The following is a 16,251-nucleotide window of genomic DNA, read 5'->3' on the forward strand; positions in this document are numbered from 1 at the left end:
CTTATGGTACATCTACAAAAGGTGAGTTGCTTGTTTCCAGTTTTTATCTGACAACCAATTATACCAGACACGTCCGTAATCATTGCTGTCAGGACCTTCTCAGCTGGACGACTAAACCAACTGATTTTGTTTTCTCAATCTAAAATCGTTTAGAATTTTATGGGGAAAAATCTCAGTGCAGGATAAAGCTACAGTGAACTGCCATTTGGCTTTTAAGAGTGGGCCTTTACAGAGTCGTATTTGGATAATAATCTTAGAAACATGTCTATGCAGACACACACACAATTATGTACCTACTTAATCCAGAAATTTAGGACACCTTCCCCTAACAGACGGGTGTATGTACCTTTGGTTGATCATTTTAAATCAGTAAAATTTAAGAGATTAAGTTATCTAACCCCTCATCAATAGATCTACCTGTACTCATACAACACATATCAATACATATCAAAAGCTTTCTCATTACCTCAGAAAATTGAATTTAAATGCCCATATGAAGGGTAATAATTTTTTAGTGAAGAATTTTTGTTTATTTTAAGAAAACAAAGTACAAGTGGGAACATTTTTCACCCCGAATACAGATGTTAAAACCACCAGATTCAAGATATACATTATCAGATATATCAGCCATCTGGTATTTTTATTAATGTACCTTTTGTTTCAATCAATCAGAATTAATCCCACTAAGATATTTAATAAATAATTCACATTTTGTCAGCTTGTTTAACATTTCCCTTAAGCAATGCATATCCTGTAATCTCTTTCTTAACAGATTATATTATGGATAGCAGTGTTATACAGTTTAAAGGAAAGGTATAATGAATAATATCCTAAATAACAAGACGAAAGTTAAATGCTTCCAGGTAAATCAATTAGAAATCTATACTTTCTCTATGCCTCTCATTAAATATTTGCAAAGGAAGTTGTGAAAATTTTTATATTTTGTATTCATTTAATAGTGTAATAAAAAATAATCTTTCCATCGGGTATTTGAAATCTTAGTGATTAATTTCCAGGAAAAAAAGTATCAATCCAAAATGGCTAGGTAATGAGGTACACTGAAGATGTGCTTTGCAGAAAATTACAGAAAATAATGCATACTTACCAAAATATGCACCAAGACACTGTTTTTGAATATTCAAATAAACCACTATTTATATACCTTCTTCTCTAGAGTTAAAGGAAGAAATAATTCCAATAAATGGAGAACTGTAAAGTTTTATGTCCCATATTTAATAGCAGTAAATCAGGTGCATTGCATGATAGGTATGATATTACTGCACTGTGAATGTCATTGTGTTATACGACTCTTTTTTATTCACTTTGACTTTTATCTGTGGGTTCCCATGCATATGGAACCCTATAAAGCAGGCAGCATGCAATAATCTAGAGGCTTCCAGCACTGGAGTTACTGCAGACGTATTCCTCTGCAAATGTAACCAAAACATTAATTTTCTCTGTGCTTTACCTTATCCTTCTTTTGTTTCTCATCTTGGTATATGATCCAGTGTACCCCATCATTACTGTAAGCAAGCTTGTAGGACCCCACAAATTGGACGTGACCAAAATCTTTAGCTCCTTGGGTAATTATGCCGGTGATTTTCGTAGGGACAAGCAGGTCAACCTAAACAACAAAAAAACCACAACAAACCAAACCAACAAACAGATATAAAACAGAACACAGAAGAACATAATCAGAACTGACTTCACACCACACAAAAGCAAAATAGTACAGCACTATTGTTCACACCGTTGTTCACAAGACAGTTCTCAGGTGCAGGCAGGGAACCCCAGGGCTGTTAAGAAGCCCCTTAGTGAACGGCGAGAGAGGACCCTGTCCAAGAGGTGGCTTTGCACTGCTTTGCACCGCTTTGCAACTGTGCCCACTGCATGCCGACATCATGGACAGTAACTTTCATTCTCCAAGCTCCAAGTCAGTTTCCTTCGGTTTTCTGTAGGTTACTTACTGCTTACACCACCTAAGGGCACAATGGGGCTAATCTCGTACCATTTTCCACTGCGCTAGGTGCCATACATGGTCCCAACAAAACAGCAGTCTCCATTGCAAATAATGTGTAGCCAAAAACTGTTCCCATGTGCTCCTCATAATCAGAATCCACTATGCTAGAGGCTGGTTCCCTAAACACCTTTCCCTTTAATTTGCAGTAGCAGAGTCCATGCTTTACTAAGACTTTTAAAACATTTGCTAACACACTTATTTCCCCGCTGAAGTCGTCTTCTCTCTTTAAGCCTTTGTTTCTTTTTCTACCTCTAAAGCTCTGAGTGTTTCATTCCTTCGATTTTTTTGAGTTCTTTAGTTTATAATCTTAGCACAAGAGTTTTAAAAATTCAAGGCAGGAATCTTAATGCCTAATAAAAACCTGAGCTTTCGAGTGGCTTTCACATGGGTCAGTACATCTGTGATCAGTTCTTTTGAACCAGAACCCAACAGTGAATAGAAGAGATTCGGGCCAGATGCCTTGGATTAAAATGATCAAGGAACTGAATACAATAACAGAAGTAAATTGACCTAATAATGTATTTTTAGAGGAAGAATGGGGGAGTTGAATTCCCTATCAAAATTGACATTTTCTTGAAATGTGAAGGTAAAACTGAGGCTCCATTCTTTGTCTTCCAGCAATGCTGCAAGACAGTAAAAAAAGAATAAAGGTAGATTTATTTCAAAGAATAAATGGCTGTGAAGCAGTCAGCATTTTTAATATTGTCCGTTAAATCAGGCAAGAGAGACTAATAGTAAAAATATTACAGTTAAAATGAGAGGAATGCTGAACTTCATGAGAAGATGAGTGAAATGTTTTTACAGCAAAACATTAAAAAGAGAAGATGAAAAAATAAAGAAACTCTGGCTGATCAAATACTGACGATGCAGTCTTGTGATTTTGGGAAGCAAAGTCCCCCTGAGCAAACCAGATTTTGACTGGAATGTGGTGCACAACAGAAGAACAGATGTGATACAAAGCATAAGAAATTAATCATGAGAAGAGAAGGAAAAATAAACAAGCAGAAGAAGTCAGCTAGTCCAAGACAATGCCTTTGAAAGATGGACACTATAGCTTGGAATCTATAAAGAAGAAAGCACAGAAAGGTGTAAGGCTACACTTATAAGAAAAAAAAAAAAGACTCTTTAGAGCAATCAGATAAGACTGGAGACTCCTGCCTCAACATTTGAAGACAGGTAGCAAACAATGAGTAGCAAATCCTTTTAAGGAGTAACTTAAAAGCTTCAATACTGAGGTACTATGACAATTAAGTAGAAAATGTAATTTTCTGCAGATGGTCCAAAGAGTTTTGGTTCTACCAGAATGAACTAATTTATTGCCATCTGATAGCAGCAATGTTGCTCAGAGGAGCACCCCAGAATATGAGGGAAGTATCCTTGAGAGGCAAAATATTTTTTGTTTTCTCTTTGGCCAGTGGAGAGAGGGACTCTATCAATGATCACTCAGAGCAGGAGTCTGCTTTGGATGTTCTTGTGGGCTGCTTGAAGGGACTCCTTTCTTCTGTAAGGAGGGCAGGGGGGCTTGCTTCCGTAGCCTAAGTGGGCCTCTGGGAAATAAGCACTGATAATTAGTACAAGTCTTTCATGAATTAATAAACACCGGGTCTCCAGACCTTGCCTCCAAATATTTTGGAATCTAAATGAATAGTGTGTTTTTCAGAAAGGCTGATCTGGTAAGGAATCACTAATTGGTCCACACTTTGAGGCAGCATTTGAACTAAATATTTCAGAGTCAACTTCAGATACTTTTTATAAATAATTTTGGAATTAGCATTTTACAAGTGTAACCTCTTTTTAGAGAGAACGCTTCTACAAAAAGTCAATGTGTTTCCTGTTAACTTGAAAAAAAAAATGCCTCCATAAAATCAGTTGTTTATTTTTAAAACGCTGAAAGTAATCTAGAAGGATTTCACAAATATTTAACATGGCCATGCCACTCAGGGTATTTCTCATTGAAATTCAGAACAGGGAGAAAAAATTCTCATTAAGATTCAGGGGATTTCAAAGGTAAAATCACAATAAATCTTTATTATCACATAGATCCAGTGTTAATAAAAATGTCCCAGTAACAATTGTTTTGTGCTTATAGGACATAATCCAGTGGCCTTGTACTCTTGTTCAGAAAAATGATGTGGGAAGCTGAAAGGTAATTTGGCATGTGTTCAGTCTCTTTCTGAAAGACTTACATAGCACTATGTAGAATATATGTGTGTGTATTATATTAAAAAAATAAAAAAGAAGTAATGAACAGACACAATCTGTTCTAGGTTTTGACAATACAAACAATACATATTGCTGGAGATGGAGGAAAAAATAAAAGGACATAGCACCAGCATCTCCTTCTCATAATTTAGTATCTTATGTACTTATTTATTCATAAGCTGATAAGAACCCTTCAGGCAATAAAGAGTGCTATCAACCTAGCATTAAAGAAATATAGGTTTTACTCTGTTGTTTTCTTACCTTCTACAAAGGGTTAACACCCTCACTTTTCATTCTTCTTATTGGAAGTATTTACAGCAGAAAGGTGAGAAGAATTTACACCAATTTCTAGGCAAAACATCTGCATGAAAATAGCCTAAACAAAGTCATAACTTCCCATCAGGACACAGAACACATTTATGCAGTTAGTGTGGATTGCAAGTAACAGGCAATCAAATAAATTACCAGGGAGAGTAGCTGAATTAACACACAACCACTATGTACTCTTCAAAGCTGAATGTGATTAACAGGATCAGAATGTGACTTTGGCTTTTTCAATGCGGCAGAATTTAGAACGAGGTAGAGGCAATTAGTCTGCAACTGATAGGATCATTAGCTGGTTACAAGAAGAACCATGGTTTACAGTTGAATTTACATTTCTACAAGCAGCTGATCAAAAAGCAGTTTAACATCTTGTGTCTGAAAGAACTCTCTTGGGCTATACCTATTCCCTTTTCCCAACTTGCTTCAGATGTTAAAGACGATTCAGTGTGATTTGGAGGAGAATTAATTTAAGAAAAGCACAAAGACAAATCCACCTGTGTATGAAACCTTTTTAATGAACGATGCACGGATGTGCAGCATGAGCTCTGTGTCAGTGTGCAGTCAAATGCAGAGGGACTAGTACTTGTATGCCAGGTAGATCTTCTTCATCTGGAGAAAACAGTCACATGCAGTCACATCTCTGCTCTGAGCAGTCCCAAGCTAATAAACCTCAGCTCTCAGGATCTGACTATGCAGATGCCCCTAGTCTTCATATAGCCACCTTTGCACCTGAACTCCTTGAGAACTGCAACTCATAGATGTGGAGACCTGCATCAGAAAACCTGGCAATGTTCATGTCTCCCAAAAGCAAGAACATAAGGATGAGACGCTTCTAGACATTTGGGACAGCTGCCCATAAACCGGTTTGGAACTGCAAGCAGTACAACTGCAATTGCATGCACTGTGTTTGAGCACCGCTATGGAGCTATGAGCATCCTTGTGGTGATGCATTGCCTCCACAGCCTACTGGCTTGGGTCTCTGTTATATCAGGAAGCTCAGTGCAAGTGGAGTAGATGTGCCATGAAATATCAACCACGACTTTCTGAACATCCCCTCCCACTTCTTTTCCCTCTTCTGCATACTTGGAGGAAACACGTTAAGTTCCAGGCATTTGCTGGGACTATAAAGGAGGCAGGACAGCAGATGAAGATAAGCCACCTGTGCACTGGGCTCAGGAGAGGAAGTGGGTGGCTTTCATGAGATCACACCTGAAGCTGAGAGGCCACATGGCTCAAGTAGTCTCTCCTGGAACAGAAACACCACTGCGACTCTGGCTTGCCAGAAGAAAAGCCTCAAGAAGATACAAATTGTAGAATTCTCCAGCACCTTGCACACTGATGGGGGAGATGGATTTAGATGGCCATACCTGGCAACTGGCTCTGGGTGGCCTTGCTTGATCAGGGGCAATTGGACCAGCTGAATCCCAGAGGTCCCCTGAAAACCTCAATCATTCTGTGATGCTCTGAAACCCAGCAAAACCCAGCCACACTGCCCAAAGCACCAGAGGCTGGGAAACCAATAAGCACAGGCTGCGTTCATTGCGTTCATACTGAGGAGCATCGGTGCCATGGGCTCAGGTCTGTAAAGCAGAGCAGCCGATATGGAGAGCAGGACAGCCACACAGCGTGTGCTGCAGGGCTCTTACTTCCAGCTAGTCTGCACCAACTTTTGAAGCACGTCTTTTGGCTTAATTTCCTCTGAAAGGAATCCATTTCATGCTCTGTGAGGATACTCCACCATGTGAACCAAAGCGTGAAAAGCAAAGACAGTCTTTAAAAATAACACACTCCTTATCTACACTGTAATGTTAAAAGAGAAGAAAAAAACCCTCAGAGTCTAGGGGCCACCAGGTCCTATTTCACAGTGAAGATAATGGTAAAATGGTTCAATTGACCTTCAGCTGTGCATCTCTTCATCTCAGGACATCCAATCTCAGCTTCAATTCAAAGATGCAAAGGAGAGAGATGAGATGAAAGATTTCAGGAGTGCTGAGGGTTAACGTTAGTCCAATAATACTTTTTAATAATTATTTTTTTTACAGATATTACATTTCTGCTCCCAGTATGGCTAATCTTACGCACAGCTTTTCTTGTAATTTGAGAAATGTCATTCTTCTGCCAGGTTTTCATTTATTTACCTTTGTGAGGTTTTTACACTCTTTTTTTATCAGTTGTTGCCACTAACGAATTTCTGGGTAGTCCTATTCTACTTGGCAAATAAAAGAGTCCCTTGGACTAAAAGCACCAGGGATAGAAACCAAAGAAATTGACCCAACGCATGTGAGAGGGAAGCACTGCCAAGGTGGGGCACGGTTCCTTAAAAGATTGAGAAAAGAAGGCATGCATGGTCCCCAGCTGCTATTTCACCAAAGTGCAGATCTGCCTATCACATATGCTGGTCTTGCAGGGAGGTCTCAGATATTTTGGGATGTTTAAGGTAATGTTAGAGACTCATGGTTGGGCACCTGAATCCCACCATGACCATCTAATGCACTTAAGTTGTCCTGAGCAGGTTATTTACTCTTCATTTAAGACCTCATGACTCCCCTGATTTTTCCAGGCACACTCAGGATAGTTGCTCTCTGCACCCAAGCCTAAGAAAAGGAGGGACAGGCTTGCAGTGTTTGCAGCGTAAATGTAGAATTGCAGATCTCCTTATATTATTGATCTGATGTAGGCACTTAGCTTTCTCCTCCAGGCCACACACTGGAGATAACAGGAAAATTGGTGACAGCATAGTACACTTGTTGCAGATGTGCAACATCTGTATGTTTCTAACTACATTTCAGCAGCATTTCTTGTTTGTAAAATGTGAAGCTTAGCATACTCATTAATATGAAGGCTCACATTAAAAATCCCACCCAAACAACCACAAACCTAAACTATGATCCATCATGCCTAATTGCCGAATTGTATCTAAAAACTTTGGAGGAAAAAACCAACGAAGTGACTATACACACTTAGTAGAGAAAGCTCATTTCCATCACAGCACCATATGTAGCAGACTGTTTTTGGTATAGTCACTTAAATATTCACTATCAGAGTAAATACTTATTAATAAAACCTGAAAAAAAAAATGCACTAAGAAAATAAGTTATGAGACAAAAGGAAATGCTCTGGAAGCCATAATAATTTGATAGGAAGAAGCATTTCAGAGCTTTTTGTTCAATATTCCACTATAACGGATTTTCATTCTTGCAAAATAAAATAAAATAAAATAAGATCTATTTACATTTAATTTGTTCTTAATTAGCTAGTGTATGTTTTAAATTAAACATCTTCTTTTATGCCTAGGAAGAGAAGGGTTGTTTTCAGACAAAATAAGATTGGAGTGCCATTATTTTGCTTCTTCAAAAATGTGAGGTTTGTTTTGCTTGCTTCTTTTTCAATTTAAGATTAAACCTTCAACATTATTTTAACATTGTGCTACTATATTTTTAATATCTGTAGTCCTCTAGGCCAAGATAATAAATATGACTCTTATTTTCTTATTTACTCTCATTTTCCTCTTCTTAAAGAGCACGTTCCCTCTGAATCACTTGATAACGACAGCAACTGTGCATAAGAAACAAGTTAGAATACCATGTACCATCAGCTGTGCCCAGTACAATTTACAAGGGAGAAACTGGTGTGTGAGGTCTGTCTTGAAATCTCCACGGACTGACTGTCAAAAATACATCTCAGGCCATTATTTTGAAAATTTTGAACTGAAACACACACACAAACTCACAGGTCACTTGGTTTCAATTAGTAACTCCTTAAGCAGCAGCCACTTAAAGAATTTAGAGTGTGTGAAACTTTCATTGATGTACTTATGTATTTAGTAATCACTGTTACAGAGATATTGGAGGAAAAGGAGAAAAAACGCTTGAATTACTACAGGATTTTTTCAGCATTTTAGTAAAAAATCAGATGCATAGAATCAGCTGCATAGCCATTTTAAAAGCAGTAGCTATTTCTTATTGAGAAATGTTATATAACCACACTTTACTAAACCATGACTAATCTCATTTTATTGATATCTCAAACCTAAAGTGTAAAAAAAAAAAGAAAGAAAAAAAGAAAAAAGCAAATTTTAGCCTTGGGATCTGGATTTTCAAAAGCCCCAAAGGGAGTTGCTACCCGTTTCCTATGGGAACGCAAGGCAGTTGATGTTCCACGGTTGTATTGGCATGCTGGTAAATCCTGCTTACAGCACACACAAGATAACGCTGCTTTCATACTGCTCCTGCAAACTGGAATGACTTCTGTGCGTGCTGGCAACTCTCACAACTTATCAGGAAGAATTCATGTCCTCACGGGAGATGGCAGTACATGGTATATCCAGGTCTGAATGCAGTCTGAAGTAAAAGAAAATTTAGTATTTCAAAATGATAACATCAGTGATGGTTAAATCTATAAATTTTTCTCCTAACACTGAATACTTCACATCTGGTGCAGGAGTCTTTTTACTGTAAATGTGATTAGACAATTTTTGTAGATGTGACATAGTTGATTGCATTGGTCACCAACAGTCAAGAAACCATGAATAGAACAGTAATAGTTTCTCTTTCTGGTATGGAATATTCAAAGCTTATCAGTCCTTGATGATGCTAAGAGATTTTAAAATAGTCCATTAAATTAGCAGTGATTAAGCAGGCTTAGGCATCTGGTGGAGTTAGAAGATTTTGAGCTGCATTAGTACACTTTGCTGATCCTTGCGCCTAGTTATGGCTAGAAATAGATAGGGATATTGGAAAAAAGAATTCATTTACATTCAGTTCTTTACATAATAGTACTTGCCTTTAAAAGAAAAAATTGTTTAAAACTGTGTGATAATAAGAAGTAGCTTTCAAGAGTGTCATTCCTGGAAATTATCATTTAAAGCAGTTCCTGCTGTACTAACAATAATGTTGCTGATAACTTTTGTTCAAACGCTTTTGACAATGACTAAAGGTGAAAATAAAACACAGAAAAGAACAATTACCAAAAAAAAAAAAGTTGGAAAATATTGACCATTTGAATGTCTTTCCTCTAATCAATGAATAAGGAACACACAATTTGAGAGGCTGGACAGGCTCCACTCTTAAAAAGAGTGGGAGAAGAGCAAGAAAGTATTTCTGTTACCTCCTCTTATGTTACTAAGATATATCTCAAGTTGATGAGCAAATTTTTTAGTAAGATTTCTTGTGTGCCAGTTCTGTGGGCTCTGTCCCCATGTGGATTCCTTAGTTTTCTGTTAAAGACCATTACAGGGAACCTCAGATGCTGGAGTGGGCAGAACCGCAGCAAAATACTGACACAAACAGATAGGAAAAAACTTGGAATGTAAGCAAGGGAAATGTGGTCTGTTTAACTGTAAATTTCAGAAGGACACTTGAAATTTGAAGAGTAAGGAAGGTAGCATTTTATACCGGCACTTTGAAACAGTGGCAGCTTTTGAGCTGCAGTCAGGAGAAATCCAGGTATCTCAGATTTCATTTGTCTTAGGGTTTCAGTGTGTTATGGGATTTAAGCTGAAATTAAAGGCTGGTGATGCAATGCCTGGGAAAGCAAAATCCTTTGTTGCAAATGAATTACTGCAACTTCTACTTGGTTTTCAGCAGGGAAGATGATGTGATAACTTTTACTGGAGGACTGATAAATATCTCTGTAAAAATGTTTGGATCACAAATGGACTCACCTACGCATGAGCAGCTCATTTTATTTTTAAAATGAAAAATAATGGTGGTAATATGCAAGTTCATTATTCACCTGGTCGATTTTCCCCAGGTGATTAATAATTTTGCAAATATTTTCTGCAGTACATAAAAATGTCCCAATAATCTATGAGTATCTAGGCTATAGATCAACAAGTAAACTGCAGATAAGCTTGCACACAAGATACTGCAAAGTGACTAATAATTAATATAACTACTGAACTGTTGAAATACTAACGAAAACCTGCCTGTAAGCGAAGTTAAATCTGCCTAGAAGATAAGTGAGGTTTAGGCTGAAAGTTCCTCCATGTATTTAAAAGCTCTGAGTGCATGACTCTTATTTTCACAGGAAAAGCAGCCAACGCAGCATCATTCAGCCATTCTTTTTAAGAATGACTTCGCCCATCTGTCAGCCAGGCATTATTATGTGCAACCTGTTTCATATAGCTATGCTGCTGTAGCTGTAAACTAAAAATGCCCAAATTGTGCTACCAGACTCCGAAAACGACAGTAAGCTGCTTGTTTTTTTTTTTTTTTTTTTTTTTTGTGTGTGTGTCCACAGCCCCAAAATGATAGGACAGGCTTTTGTTTACAGCAATACACTGTTAATGACCAGCAGATAGACACTAAATTGGTGCATTATGGTGTAGGAATTGGCTCTGACTTTCTTAGCTAGAGAAGTATTTTTCCAGGTTTAGAGAAGAAACCAAGTTTCTTTTCCCTTTTAGACTAAATGGCTTGGCACTTCCAAGGCAATAATCTCATAATGTACTGGCTTGAATACAATTAAAAGGTCTATTAATCTTCATTCTCCAGGACATAAGAAAGATTATCTGTTATTAGTCAAAAGGACACCCTGGAGCCCCTATTACAGAGCTTCATAAATAGACCTCTGGTCAAAATAAGACTAGGCTACTGGCAGGACATATCCAACCTTAGGACTCAGTTCTGCCTTTGATCTGACACAGATGTATTTTCTTGGCTTTCAAAACACCCTGTAACGCTTATCGGCTCTCTGCACCTACTGCAGAGCATGTGGAAAGCACAAGGCATGACTGATTTAAGGGATTAACACTTTGCTAAAATTGTTGACCGAGCCTGGAGTTAAACAGGAAAATATTTTCCTGTTCCCCCAAAGTAAAAAAAAAAACCAAAAACCCACAAAAAACCCACAAAGAACTTTGTGCAGTCAGAAATGCAAAAAACCCCCCACCCAACCACACACCCTGAGAGATATAAGATGAAGAGGAATGCTTTTTAAGGAGTTGATCGGGATCTGGGCAATCAGGTCTGCCTGGACCAGGTTCAGTTTCTGATCTGGGTAAGGAAAAGAAGGGTCATGAGAATGGACTTCCACATTCCAGATAAAAGTAACAATTGAATAACTTTTACTGTTTTTACCATATATTCCATTCTAGAGCTTTTGTGATGAAAGTTCCACAAAAACTGATTGCCTGGGAAACATCATAGGATTTTTCTACAAGGAACTTGGATTAAATGAACTTCCAAACAGCTTAAGCCCAGATCGTACACTGGAACCCACAGATGCAGTAGCAGTTAATTCAAACTGCTCTAGAGTAAATTAAATATTAAGTAAAGCTGATCTGCAACCAGAGCTTTAGTATTCAGAAGCGATAAAAAATTGATTTGTCTCTGAAATTTGAATGACAGTTTTAATAAAATTATGTTTGATCATTTTAATAGTGGTATGAATTTCTATTGAAGAAGTTCAGAATTATCTATGAATTGTTTCATTTTCATAAGAACTGGTACAAAAGTAAAAATATGAACTCCAAAATATTTTAAATGTAATTTAATAGCAAAACATAAAATGCTGCATTTTAATCTAGAATGTTTTCATTATCTTTTCATAGAAATGAAAAGAGCATCTCAATTGTTTAAAAGTTTTTTTAATTTTTTAAAAAATTGACAGCTACTCCCTCTTTTGTATTGTTAAATAATTAATCAAAGGGGTACTGATGCTTTGGTGCCTAGGCAACAGGGTAAATCAATGCAGACAAATTACTTCCTAAGCTTATCTGTACTCTTCTCAGTTTGGAAAAAAAATGATAGAGAAGACTGTAGGTTTGTGGACATGGAGTTTGTTGGTTGCAGCTACATTTATTTTGAAATTAAGTACTCTCCTTATGCCTCAATAGACCATATTCCTTAGGAAAATCACTAACTGCCTGTGATTGGCCTCTAGAACTCAAATGAGCCCTGAATAATATTGTTATTTTATTACTTTTCTTTGGATTTACCAAGTTAAAACACTCCTATCTTTGCACCCTAACCCATATGAGAACATAAAAAGAACATAATGCAGAAGGTGGGCACATAAATATATTTACCTCAGCCTCTCATCCAACGTTACAACAGGGTGTAAAAAAATTTTTGTAAGGTTAAGAAAGCTAGGATCTAGCTGGCTGAGACTGGAAAGAATTTCAAAACTCACGGCTTCTGACAAAGAACACTGGAAAAAAACACTCCCAGGTTGGTAGAAAGGTATCTGCAGCTAGAGCCCTTCTTTTGATATAACTAGAGGCCACCAATGGTCAGGCAGTAACCAAAACTTAGACCATTTGAAAGTCAAACTGGCTGAAATGGATCTTCTGACAGGGTGCACACAGATTTTCAGAGCCTGCTTTGTCTTTTTTACCCTTCTCTTTCACTCACCTCCAACTGATTTTTCATTACACTCTACAGTACTTCCACTGAAGAAAACAACAACCAAAACACATCTGCATGTTTTTTATAACTTAAATGCAGCATAGTATAGGTTCCTACGTGTAACCTCTCTAAGCCTTCCTGAAATAATTAATTCCATGATTATTCATGGTGACACCTTTGAGATAACTCTTGAAAGTCACTTTGTAGATTCATTAAAAATATTAAATATTACCACTATTTCCAGTATAAATAACTATAGATGTGCTGCAGACATTACGCTTGTTGCTTTCCATGCTTAACATATTAAAGATTTAGTTGACAACAAATGTTATGTCATGTTCAGACTGAGCAGATTAGTAAAATCATTTGAGTCATTTTTTCAATATCAGAAAAATGCCAAAATCCCCTAGGCGTACTTTGGCTACAGCTAATTGCAATCAATATTTTTTTAAAAAGAAGAAGATAGTAAAAGAGAAACGTACAACTATGGCTGGAAAAGCAAACATAGCCCTCTCAAAAACACAACAATTTTCTATAATAAACAAGGCTGGATCTCAAAGAAAGTAGTATCTGAAGCAGAATATTTGCGAAATGTTACATTTGCACATACCCACACAACCCCTACTGACATCTGTTACAGCTAACAAAGAGCCGCACACATACCACAGAGGGTGAAGTCTGGTCTGCCATAAACCAGCAGAAAGATAGGAGATGATCAATTATTAATGAAGTCGAAATATTAACTTAAAAGTTTTGAGCACCAACACACAGAGAAGTCTGTGAAATCACAGCATTAAGGAATCTGAAAAGAACATATTTTCAGCTCTGGGCAATGTGTTTTCCTTGTAGATCCATCAGACATTTCTTGCTTTTTTTTGTTTTTTGTTTTGCCCTTGTGTTCCCAGTCTTCCCTTCGCAGAGATTAATCTTTTAAATGGCTCCTGCAGCCCTTACTCTGTCAAGTGGGTATAAGCCTAATTTATTAAAGCCCAGTGTTTACTGTCAAGGAATCTGCACCTTTGTGGAAGGCTTGGCAAAACCAGAGGTTTTCAGTCAACTTCAAGCATGCGAGAGATGTTGTGACACATCCACTTTCATACTTTGGTGCTTAAAAAATAATTTTAAACATATAAATCAGAGGAATAAACTTGAACATCTACCAATTGCATCTACCAGGAAAAAGTCTGGATAAGAACATGTCTCAGTGTAAATTAACTTATACTGGAAAGCAAAGCATTACATTCACTGGCAGACAGGAATAAAAGATCTTTGCTTATCACTGCAGCAGACTGTCTGCTAAGTAGAGTTTTCTATCAAGAATTCAAGTAAAAAATTCTCCACTGACTGTAAGTAGATGTTTCTCGCTCATGCATTGAGGTTCCATGGAGTGGACTGTTCCCTAACTACTGCTCTCTAGGCAGCAGAAAATACATCTTTATTACCGTAACACAGATCAGCAGTAATTTGCGTGCTGACTTGCAACAGATTATTGTGCTTATATCAGATGACTCTGTGAAAGAACATAATTTTCAAGTTTACTATGGTATCCAATAGCGAAAATGTTCATTTTTCTCATAGAACACAGTGTTTTAAAAAGCACGGGCATTAATGGAAAGTTGGTAACTTTAGACAACAGCATCTTAAGTATTTTTCCTCAGTGACTGATTCCCAGCAAGTCTTCACAGAAGGGTTTTGCCAAGGTGGTTAAAGACACTCCCAGGGTTACACCCACAGGGGATATAACTGTCATGTTTTTCCCAAATGTCATGTTAAACCAAAGAGATTTAACAGCTTTGTGGAACTGGATGAGAATATTCTGCTCAAAGCAAGCACTGCGTAGCATTTCAGTTGGGATTAAACACTGTTTTTGTGTTAGCCCCAAAACACACACAGAAGGTCCCGATTAACCTCCTTTATGTTAGTAATGTGGTTACACCCATAAGGTTCAGTGAAAACCTTGGCTATAGGCACTGCATGCAGGTACACGCATTAAACTTCCGGAGTTCACAAGAAATCACTAGCTCGGTGAACTTGACCTTCTTACATCACAGGCCAGAGTTCTCACCCCAAAGCTACAGACCACCCCCCGAGACTCTCGAGGTTATACAGTTCAGTCCTTCTACACTGCAAAGCTATGCACAAGGCAGATCAGCCTTTTCCTGCATGAAATCCTAATTTCAGAAGGACCTTGTCAGACAGACGGCGAGGGAGTTCACTGGCGAGGCTGCACCTCAGATTCTGGGTTCAGTTTTGGGCCCCTCACGACAACACAGATACAGAGGGGCTGGAGCGTGTCCAGGGACGGGCAGGGGGCTGGGGCAGGGGCTGGGGCACCAGGCCTGGGGGGGCGGCTGGGGGGCTGGGGGGGGCAGCCTGGGCAGGAGGGGGCTCAGGGGGGACCTGGTCGCTCCCTACAGCTGCCTGGCAGGGGCTGCGGGCAGCGGGGGTCGGGCGCTGCTCCCGGAGAACAAGTGACAGGGCGAGAGGAAACGGCCCCAAGCTGCACCAGCGGAGGTTCAGATTGGGCATTAGGAAAAATGTCTTCACCAAAAGGTTGTCAAGCACTGGAACAGGCTGCCCAGGGAAGCGGTTGAGTCACCATCCCTGGAGGTGTTTAAAAGCCTTGTAGATGTGGCATTTAGGGACAGGGTTTAGTGGTGGACTGGCCGGCGTTAGGTTAATGGTTGGACTCAATGTTATTAAAATTCTTTTACAATCTAAACTATGATTCTATGATCCTATAAACACTTAGGGGTTACCCTGATTTAAAAGTACTTTGTGACTCCCCAGGTTACATGACCCATACTCCATCCTGTACAAGAGCAACAGGGAAGACTGGGGAAAAAAATACTTATCTTTACAAAATGTATAGATTTTCACTATATGAAGTGGATATTTTGTTCACAGTAGCAGTTTTGATTGTACCACTGTGGGTAAAGCAAATAATTCCTAAATTAATAATAACAAAAAAGCGCCAATATAGGCATTCTCAGTATTTCCAGAATTATGCAATAAAGTGGTATGAACCCTGATACTATCTGTAATATTCAGTAATTTATTTCTGAGGTTGAGATGATGATCCTATGATGACAACACATTTTGAACTTTGTTTTGAAAGAGACACTTAGTATGCATGTCTGCAATTTTGCTGGTGCACAACAGCATGAAGGTCAAAGGCTAAATCAGAGTATAGCATTTGTACTTTTAAAGTTATCTTCTTTGCATTCTTCTGTTTTTGATTACACATTCAACTGCAAAAGGCAACCTTAAAGAAAAGCAATTTTATTTTGGTTGTCCAAATAATGAACATGTGAAATAGGCAACAGCCATTTAAAAAGCTAAAAAAACCCACACACA

General features: G+C 38.2%; 1 protein-coding gene across 2 annotated transcripts in view; it reads right to left on the reverse strand.

Annotated features, from left to right (window-relative positions):
• EDIL3 (EGF like repeats and discoidin domains 3) overlaps positions 1-16,251 on the reverse strand; it is a 256,888-nt gene that overhangs the window by 12,841 nt on the left and 227,796 nt on the right. For both annotated transcript variants that reach the window (XM_056325649.1, XM_056325648.1), the window contains one exon: positions 1,469-1,624. In XM_056325649.1, coding sequence (XP_056181624.1) covers positions 1,469-1,624 — 156 coding nt within the window. The remainder of the gene's footprint in view (positions 1-1,468; positions 1,625-16,251) is intronic.

Source organism: Falco biarmicus, chromosome Z (assembly GCF_023638135.1).
Source record: "Falco biarmicus isolate bFalBia1 chromosome Z, bFalBia1.pri, whole genome shotgun sequence".
Lineage (NCBI taxonomy): Eukaryota > Metazoa > Chordata > Aves > Falconiformes > Falconidae > Falco > Falco biarmicus.